The sequence below is a fragment of the Leishmania donovani genome, chromosome 30 (genome assembly GCF_000227135.1).
Source record: "Leishmania donovani BPK282A1 complete genome, chromosome 30".
Taxonomy (NCBI): Eukaryota; Euglenozoa; class Kinetoplastea; order Trypanosomatida; family Trypanosomatidae; genus Leishmania; species Leishmania donovani.
This window is the reverse complement of record NC_018257.1, coordinates 604,807-614,621: the sequence shown is the minus strand read 5'-3', so window position 1 is coordinate 614,621 and position 9,815 is coordinate 604,807. Positions and strand designations below refer to the sequence as shown.

Here is a 9,815-nt window from a genome sequence, read left to right as displayed (position 1 = left end):
ACAGCCGCTCACATCATGCCGGTCGCCACCCCTGGTGCATCCCCCTCGCCGTGGCGCAGGCTCCCCACACCAGTGGGCAGTGCGAGGGCCGGGTGAGGTACGCTCAAGCCACGCTGACACCCTGCCCATCATGTGGGTGGTGCAAACGTGCTCGCTGCCGCAGGCCGCTCCGACGCAACGTCAGCCAGGACCTGACCTCCAATATCAGCAGCGCTACACCACTCTCACCACGCCCTACGCCATAAGTACTTGACCATGTTACCACCAGAGGTAGCTCGGCATCGGCAGAGATAAGGGGGCTCGCCTGGCTTCCTCCCCACACAGAGTCGGGGTGCACTAGACCCTGAGGATACGATGCGCCGAGGTGTGCGCCGCGTCATCGGGCCAGTGAAGAGGAAAAGAAAAAGAAAAGAGCGGATGCAGAGTGCACCGATTTTGTGGGAGGACAAAAAGATGTGGTGACAGCGAGGCCAGAGTGGCGCACGCAGGGGGACGTAAGGAACAGAGGCACGCATGCGCGCAAGAACCGAGGAGGAACATGTAGCATAGTGCACGGCCGCACTGCACCTACCACGGAGTGCTGCAGCCGGCACGAAAGCTTGTGCCACTCTAAAAGCAGTAGGAAGGGCGAGGATGCTAAAGAGAACAACGATGAAAGGAGCTAAGACAGATGCTGGATTACCGCCGGCAGTTTGAAGCTCACAGGCTTGGTGGGGTCCTCCTCAACCTTGCGCTCGAGCTTTCGCTTGATGTACAGCCGGAACGCTTCCGAACAGCGATTGAAATGCACGCGAAACGCTTCCTCATAACTGCTCGGTGGTAAATCCTTCAGGAATGAGTAGAGCTCATCGATTCCGCTGCTCGAAGTGACGTGGTTGCGGATGTGGGCAAAGATCTCCGTCAGGTCCCTCTTGATGTCTCTCGGAGACGCTGTCGGCGCATTCGCTTGACTGGAAGATGCGGGCCCGTTTAGCACACCCTGCGGTGTCACCTTCGACGGAGTGACTACTATGGACGAGTTTGCTGTAGAGCTCTCTGGCGCACTCTGACCGGCGGCAGCGCCAGCCTGTAGCCTTGAATGAGCTTTCAAGGGGGCGCGCACCGAACACGCCGGCGCGGACGGCGAAAATGAACCTTCACACGAGGCGCCAGGGGAGGCCACCGTCGTCGCGTTGAGGGAGGATGCCGGAGTTGCGTTGGGGTCAGCGTGGTGACTCACGCGCTTCTTTCTCCGCGAAGGCGTGACAGTGCCCTTGCTAGGGGTGACCGAGGCAGTGGCAGCGGTCGCGGTTGTGCCAGGAGTAGCAGTTCTGGCGGCGGTGGCGGCAGTACTAGTAACACTAGTGGAAGCCATGGTATTGTTCGGTGGCGTTAGCGGGGAGCAGGTCTTTTCTTTTGCGGGAAGAGGGGTCGGCGACTGGCTCGCCCGCTGCTCGTGTCGGCTCTCCTCGATCGCCTGCTGCTCATTCTGCCCCCTTTCCTTGGCGGTCTTGTTGCGCAACTCGAGGCAGGCGCGAATAAAGTGCGTGACGAGATTCTGCGGCCCTACAAGCGTCTCGGCTGTGGTCAGGAGCGATGCCCCGAGCCGTTTCGTCGTTGTCTGTAAGACTGTCTTCACCGTCCGAATCGGCAAGTCGTCCAAGTTTCGAAACGCACTTGGGGGGTGCTGCAGCAAGTACTCGTGGCAGCATAGAATGATGGTGTCAGCGCTCACCTTGGTCAAGTCTACTCTCATCACGCATTTCACTGTCACCTGAAGGAACTTCAGATCGGCCTTCTGAGCAGTGGAAAGGTAGATGGTGGAGTAGGTGGTCAGTCGGGACAGCAGCGCGGTGAACACGTCGTTAGCCGGGCAGCCCTCCAGCAGTTTCAGTGTCGCAACGTTCAAGGCTTTGATGACCGGCTCGTGCAGCGAGAACTTCTCCGACAGCAGGCAGTCAAAGAAGGCACCCATCATGCGAAACAGCAGTTGACTATGACAGCGCATCGCGCAGCGCGGGGTCATGAACATTGCGGCCAGACACTCGGTCAACGCTTGAGCCAAGCCACTGTCAAAGTTCTGCGTGTTCTCGTACAAGCGCTCCACCATCACCTGGACCACCTCAGGAGTGCCGCAGTCGACGCCGGCGCGCAGGTGGCGGCAAAAGTCTTTGCACATCGCCAGTGCAACGTCGGAGGTGGCCGACCGCAGCCCGACAAGGATCTCACGTATTGTGTACAGTTCCTCGTTGCCGTCGGCGAGGGGCGAGATGTCGGTGGACGTGGTCGGGGTGCGCGACGCGTTTGACGGCGGCGACGTCTTTGCGGGCACGGCCGCCTTCGACGCGGCAGACGGACGACTCGGGTGCGCCGAGGCTCTTGCGGCCGGCCCATTGGAGGATGCCGGCGCTGGCGTCGCTTCTCCGCTTTCAGACGCAGCGGTCGAGGGTGCCGACGGCGCCGCCGTGACGCCCACAGCCTCCTTGTGCGCTGGTCGGGTTTTCGGCGCAAGTTCTAGTGTCGGTGTGCCGGCACGGTTACCGTTCTGTCGCGTGTTGATAGCTGAACGCGTATCGTATGGGATATGCGCAGCCGACAGGCGGCGCGGTGTCGTGAAGCCGCCGTTGGCCACGCGTGGGGTGGCAGGGCTGCTTGCCCGCGGCGTAGCCCGTCGCGGTGTTGTGCGGCGACTCTCTTCGTTGTCGAGAAGGCCGTTTTCGACTGTCGAGAAGGGTTGACCAGCCTTCGCGGTTGACGGCAGCTGATCCTGCTGCCCCTCCGGCCGCCCCTCTTGTGCTTGGCGCCGCCGGTGCTCAATCTGACGCTCCACTGCCGGCATCACTGCCTGCTGTTCCGCTGGCTTGAGCTGCTGCACGCTATGCATGACTATGTCTTCACCGACAACGCCTAACATCCAGCCCAGCACCTGCTCCGCGACCAGACGGACGTCAAGCAGGCGGTCCATAATGGAGGCTATCACAGCCGGCGTGAGCAGCTGCATTCCGACGCGCGGCAGTGTTGCGTCCGCCGGGAGCTGCTCAAATCCACTGACCATCATCTCCAGAACGTTCTGCCGACACACGTTTGAGTCCGATGACAACGGCCGCTGTAGTAGTGGCAGGAGAGATTCGAGACCCACAACGTTCATGGCGAAGAACGCCACGTTGCGCGCCTCTTCACGCAAGGCGGCCTTCTGGTCTCCTAGCATTGCCAGCACTCCGGGGGTCAGCTGCCGCAGCGCGGCACGACACTCCTCTGGCCCGGCGGCATTGACCACTACGGGAATGAAGCGCAGCACATCCACGATGATGTTCTTGTTGGCCTCTTCGAAGCGACCTTGTAGAGCCTTGAGCAGCGCCACGGCGCAGTGGCCTGGAAGCGGTCGTGGTGCTTCTGCCACAAAAGCCTCAGCGCGCCGGACACCATTCAGTCGATCACGCCAGTCCTCGCCGGAGGTGATCTCGTGCAGGATGGACCGGAGACCTCCTGGCGGCGCCGCGCTGGCAGAGCAGCTATTGCGTGGCAATGGTCTCAAGGAGCTGGCATGCCCACTGGTAAGGCGTGTCGCCACCCCTGTGCCGCCGGGAGAGGACGTGCGATGGTGAAAGTCTGGAGATGCCTCAGCGTCACTCAGCGAGCGACGGTGCACTGATGGGCGGTTCGGTGACGACGGTGCCAGGACACTAGCGCGCGTCCCGGGTCCGGATGACTGGCTCACCGTGCGCGCTCGCTTCTGGGTAGGAGACGGCGGCGTCGGCGCGGCTGCACCAGGGGCCGGTGCACCAGCGGGGAGTGCCACTGAGGCTCTTGTGGGGGCTAGCGGCCCAGCAAATGTGGATACGCCCTCCGAACGGTTCAGCTCTCGCTCGTACAGGACGGGCAGCGGTGGCTGCAATGACGCCACGCACCTCTCCACTGCTGCGGCCGACGCCTGCGGTGAACGACGCAGAGCCACAAGGAGCAACGCCGCCTCCTGTCGCACGCCGGCGTTGTTGAAGTCGGAGCACACCGTCTTGACAAAATGTAGCGCCCCTCGGGCATCCACTGCATCTCGCTCAGCCTCCTCACTGTCTGGTTGATGCTGCACCGCCTCCCGTACATACTCGCACACCTCCTGCAGCAGCTTTGGTGTCTTGATCATAGCTGCCGTGTCCAATATGTGGCGCACCACAAAGCGCTGGCCAAGTTTTTGGGCAATAAGGCCGCACACCTCGCGCACCAAAGGCTTGTTCTTGGGCTCTGCAAAACGTGATGTGAAGCCAGACACAATGGCGTAGCCAGCTGCCATGGTCAACGTCACGGCCTTCGCCAGAGCCACCTGGAAGACCTGCGTGATTAGGGTGAAAACTTGAAAAGTCGGCTCGCGGAAGGAGGGGTGTGCTCGGATATACACCACTAAGTAGTCCATGGCACGTGTAGTCTGCGCCGGTGTCCACTGCTGCACCATTACAAAGAGCTTGTTCATGCCCTCCTGCCGCCGCGCCCACTCGCGCGAGCGCACCATATCAAGCACCGTGTTATCACCGTTCAGCATCCCCAATATCATCATCAGAGACTCCATCTTCGACGGGAGCAACGACTCCAGTGCAATGGAGTCGTCCGCGTTAGTTCTGGTGCTGCTCTGCTCAGCACCGCTGCCGCGCGTGGCAGCAACACAACTCCTCGCAACAGACGGCCGCTCCGTGCCGGACGCATGCGAGGGCGCAGACTTGCGCAGCAGCGACGAGGTTCGAGGTGGCTCCAGGGCTAGCGTCCCGCGCGGCTCTGCGTCGGCGTCAGCACCGTCCTCCCTGGAAAAAGCAGAGAGACGCCGTGCGACAACCGTTGCGCAGGGTGCGGATATGGTGCGCGCTTGGGGCGGTCGCGCCAGCGCTGCCGTCGCCGCGGACGAGTCCTCAACACGAGGTATCTTTTTGGCAGGTGAGTTGAATGGGGTCGTGCCGGTGGTGCCGCCGCTCTGTGAGATAGAGAGGTCCGAGGCCTGCCGCGAGGCGACAGAGCGCGGTCCCACAGTCGGCGCACCGCGAGCGACCGCGGCGGCCATGTTATGGCGCTGGTTGTCATCTAAGTGTTCCAGGACACTCTTGTACTGAGCTTCACCAAAGGCTCGGATAAGTCTGTCAAGCAGCACGTACGCGACATCGCGAATCGACGCCTTCTCGTCGTTGACGGCGCGCGTCAGCATCGCTATTGAGCGCCCCAGCTTGACGTAGCGGCTGCGATCGCCGAGGGTGTCCACCATACGGATGAGATAGTTCAGCAGGACCGTGCGCTGCGTTGGGTTCTTGCTCTGCAGCGCCTGCTCAAAATCGTCGTTGCACTGATCCATCGAGATGCAGTTGAAGCAGATCAAGTCCTCTAACGTCTTCATCACATGAAGCTGCACGCTCACCTTCTTGTCCTTCATTTTGCCTAGCAATGGTGCAACAAAAAGCCTGGCGTGAGGGGAAAAGTCGCTGCGCAGCCCGCGGGCACAATCCTGCACCATTTTGAAGCCAAGCAGCATCAGTGGCGCCTGTGGGTCAACTAGGTATTCCTTCATCATGCTTGCAAGCTCATGGTAGTTGTCCTTTGCACGGAATCGAGGCGCAGCTAGGAGAGGCACAAGGTGCACGTTCACGTACTCGACGCGGTCCTGCCACGTTGTCTCCTTGTCTAGTGCGACGCGGAAAAACTTTTTCGGGAGACGTGGTATAATCAGAGACTCCTCTAGAAGCTCAAAGCCGGCATCGTCAACAGCAGCGGTATCCTCACCAGTGAGAGATCCTATCGGCTTGGCCGCTGCAAGAGAGTTCTTACCGCCCTTGCCGTCGCTGCTCGATCGTTCAGCGCCCTTGATCATCTTTGGGGGTCTCTCGCCCACCTTAAGGCTCTCGAACTGCTTCTGAAGCTCTTGTAGCTGAACCTCTCTCAGGTCCGTGAGAAAGCCCCTGATGTTAGCGCCGATGTACCGATAGCACTGGCAGCACAGCGCGATTGCCTCTTTCCGGACTTGAGCGTTCGCATCGTTGAACAGCGGCTGCATAGCCTTCAGAATTTCTTTGAGGGGAAAGTGTTGCACCCCGTAGTCTGAGACCAGTGACGCCGCTGTTTGCGCTGCAGCTAGCCTATTCTTTGGTGCCTTATGCGCTAATGCAGGGAGGAGGGCAGCAAACACAGCCGCTCCGCTACCCGCCTCTACAAGCGCAAAAATGAACTGCTGGCTCAACTGCACAGCTTTCGGCCGTCCAGTGATACCTTTCTCCACAACGATGGGAAGTGTTCCTTCAGCGAGCTGACTGCGCTCCGAGTCATTGCACTCGGAGAGAACAATAACAAGCGCCTCGATTGCAGCCTCCTGGACCGTCGCATTGCCTTCGTTAGCAATGTACTTGAGGCTGTCGAAAAGAAGCTTCTTGTACTTAATGGGATCCTTCTGCACTCTCTCGTAGCCATTCTTTCGCGCCTTCCAATGGCTGTGCCACAGCACTTCGCTCACCGAGCAGGAGCTGAAGTCTTCGCAAGCCCCTGAAGGTCCGCCTAACGGCTTGGAGTCCATCTCGTCCCCAATACGTCGATCGTCTACGCTCATCGTCTTGCTCGCAGACGAAAAGAGAGCAGTAGTACAGCCCAACTATGGCACTGCCAACGCGCAATCTACAAATCTGTTGTAAGCCAGCAATTGTGGCGTTAGCGGCAGAAAGAAGTAAGGCAAAGGAAGTCAAGCAGGTTGATGAGGGCCGCCAACAGAGAGGGTGAAGCGACGCCTTCAACAACGAAGGATGTGCACTTTAGACGAGAGGTGCTCTTGGAAAAGTGTAACCCACGGTACGTGAGTTAATCCGCATAGCTCGAAACGACTGAGGAGCGTCTGAGGGGGTGCCCCCGGTGGCAGCCCACAAACACAGTTGGCGCCATGTGCTCCTCTCGCCTGGTTACACCAACTTTCTTCTTATTCAGCTTAGAAGACTGAGAGCGCAGCACATGACCTTCACACAGAGTAAAACAGAAGAGAGCCAGAGAGAAAATCTTGTGTAGGAGTGTTTACTGACCGAATCGCATCATTCGGACTTCGGGTGGATGGAAGGCTAAGAGCAACGTGAAAGCAGTTTTCTTTTTTTTTTTGCACGCTGGACAAAAAAAAAAATATAAAGAGACATGAGCAAAACGGGAAACACCAAAAAGAAGAAAGAGCATGTCTATTCCTCAGTTATTCTTCAAGGAAGAAGATAACGGAAAAGATAAGCGATAAATAACTTGTGACTTGAAACGCGAGGAATCGACGTTCTCTACGGTACACTCATCTGTTGTTGCGAGCCGCAAACTCCTTGAGCAGTGCTTTGACCTCTGCCTCAACACTGCCTACTTTTGCGACGTTCTTGCGCTCGTACACCTCGACGTAACGGTCATTACGATTTATGACGATGACGCCATCGCCGACGATCATCTGATTTTTTGATGGCGCATATTCGGCAGTGTCAGTGAGAAAGGCGATATCCACTGTGCGGGGAGTGGACACCAAGTCGGCGACAGAGTCTTTGCTGTCAGGAATGGAAGCAGAAGACCTCTTGATTCTATTTGGCTTGGAGGAGCGCTTGTTGGTGCGGCTCAAGATGCGGTACAACTTCCTGAGAATGATGAAGTACATGGCCCATGCCCAGTACTTCCTTAAGAAGGTGATGAACTCAGTGAAAACAATTCGAGCCAGCTGAGAGGGACTCTGTTTTGCAAGGTGGCTCTTAACTGCCGAGATGGCGGCCGGCAGCTGGTCAGACACAATTTCAGAGTATAGTGACATAGTGACTGCAAGCGAATGACTGATGTGATGACGTAAGATACGCCACTGAGGAACTAAGGAGAGTAGGCACGAAGAGGGACTCACACCGGAGGAGAGAGCCCGCAGGGAAGACAGCGAGGGAGAAGAGTTAGAGCATGCGTGAGATGAGAAGACGCTAGATCCCAAGCTGTGTGCACCCGCGAATGCAGGGGTTAAAATGGAAGCGACAAAGTCACACGACCATGTGAGCAGCGGATACGATCAGGCTCAAACGGAGCCCCAGAGGCACCAACGAGCCCATATTTATTGAAGCAACTGCTATTGGCTCATTTCAGTAAAGAAACATTATTGTCCATGTACATGCAAGGCAGAAGGAGAGCAAAACTGTAGTGACGCGTTGTGCCCTACAGCCTTCTCTTGCGTGTTTCAGATGAAAGGCTAGAATCAGAAAGTCAGATCAGCAGCAATGAACCATTAAAAAGCACTAAGGGCTGCAGAATGATGGAACCAAGCGAAAGCAGGGCCTACGGTGGAAGTGCATAAACAGCCATGTGAAGCGCTTGAACATAGGAAGAGTAGGAGCGTTTTCTGCTACATTTTCGCTTCTTTGAGGGTGATACTGGATCCAGGAAGTCTCTTGCACCGGATTCGGAGCCTACGGAGCGGTAGCAAGGACGCTGTAAAGGAAGAGAGCAGATGGTATAGGATGAAAGAATGTAAAACACAATGCTTAACCCGCTTTTTGCAGACTAGCGCGACTGCAGGTACGCTCTGTAGCAAGAGTTAAGGAGAACAAAGTAATCGATGACACAAGTCCACTTGTTGAAGTCTTCCTGAGTTGCCGCGATGAAAGTGACATAAAACAGCTCAGGTGCAGAGCAGTGGAGCGTGAAGGCTCGCTTGCTCGTTTCTTCCGTCGTCTGGTGGCCGTTGCTGCACTTGATCGTGCCGGTCTTATTCAGGTGCCGCGCCCGCTCGACTGGCTCCAATCCAAAAGAAAGCGACACAACAAACGAGAGTGGAATGTACCCATCGATGACGGTACGCTCGGTGGCGTTGAAAATGGTAACACTGACCTCATCGCGATCAACGCTGTGCAAGAGACGCAGCGCTGTGTCGCAGAGTAGTGGAGAGTTCGGCTTTTCGTTGAAAACGTACAGGTGTGTGCCAGCTTGCAAGGCCTCAAACGATCTCTGGACCTTTGTAGAGAGTGGGGGTCGGTTCTTAACAGGTAAGGAAGGCCACACTGATAGCACACACATGGCGCACGCTGCGATGCTTTTGCCGTAGCCTTGTGCCTGCAGCGTGGACACAAACGACGCGTTCATGCGTCTGCTAGAGTTACCAGTGGGGGTGGACTGCTTCCCCTCCTGGTCGTTGCCCGTAAGAGGGAACAGATTGGAACACTGGACGATACTTTCGTGGATGCGCGATTGCAGAGAGCGCTTAAGAAAGCGTTGCTCCTTCTTGGTCGCGTACACTACATGAGAGTATACAGCCCAGACATCGAACGGGTCTTCTTGGTCGCGAGGGATGCTCACTATTTGTGTATCATCCGTAACAGAGACGTGCAATACCCTTGTGCGGCTGTGTTTTACAGCGTCCTTCGGCACATCCGTGGTCTTCTCGGCACCGTTTCTCCGCTTCGAATTGAGGCTCTTTCTCGGGGTAGCGCCCTTGGCGAAATTCATGATTGTCAGTGGTGCGTATCGCACCTTGCGCAAAAGGCACTTTTGTGGCTGCAGGGTATGTAGGAGTGGAGACCAGCCTACAGTAGAGGCGTGCTTGCGCTATGAACAGATAGATTCGAGAGGAGGAGCGAGAAAAAGGAGCGTTAAAGAAGATGCGGGGTATTCGCGCTTGACGCTGCGCACTGATACACAACCATGAGAGTACGCGACCCACATTCGGAGTGTCTCACGCTCTTCCATTTCAAGATGCCAGGCATGAGAGCATTATTACAAGCGGGTGCGAAGGGATCTCCGCTGGTTATTTTTTCGTAGCGCGCTGGCGGTGCGCGCGCGGCGGGCATCGGTTGGGTCGCAGCTCTTGTGGGCTCGCCGTTGGGCTTCCGGCGCTC

The 9,815-nt window shown here is 57.3% G+C and overlaps 3 protein-coding genes across 3 annotated transcripts; all 3 read right to left on the bottom strand.

Annotated features, from left to right (window-relative positions):
- Positions 1–661: 661 nt before the first annotated feature.
- On the bottom strand, positions 662–6,517 carry LDBPK_301760 (hypothetical protein, conserved; the record flags this gene model as incomplete). Its single annotated transcript, XM_003862840.1, has 1 exon — positions 662–6,517. The coding sequence occupies one exon, from the start codon at positions 6,515–6,517 to the stop codon at positions 662–664; it is 5,856 nt and encodes a 1,951-aa protein (XP_003862888.1).
- Positions 6,518–7,258: 741 nt separating this feature from the next.
- LDBPK_301750 (hypothetical protein, unknown function) lies at positions 7,259–7,606 on the bottom strand (the record flags this gene model as incomplete). The annotated part of the gene is made up of 1 exon (XM_003862839.1): positions 7,259–7,606. One exon carries the CDS (start codon positions 7,604–7,606, stop codon positions 7,259–7,261), a length of 348 nt encoding a protein of 115 aa, XP_003862887.1.
- An 878-nt stretch (positions 7,607–8,484) lies between these two features.
- On the bottom strand, positions 8,485–9,426 carry LDBPK_301740 (hypothetical protein, unknown function; the record flags this gene model as incomplete). Its single annotated transcript, XM_003862838.1, has 1 exon — positions 8,485–9,426. The coding sequence occupies one exon, from the start codon at positions 9,424–9,426 to the stop codon at positions 8,485–8,487; it is 942 nt and encodes a 313-aa protein (XP_003862886.1).
- Between the last annotated feature and the right edge of the window lie 389 nt (positions 9,427–9,815).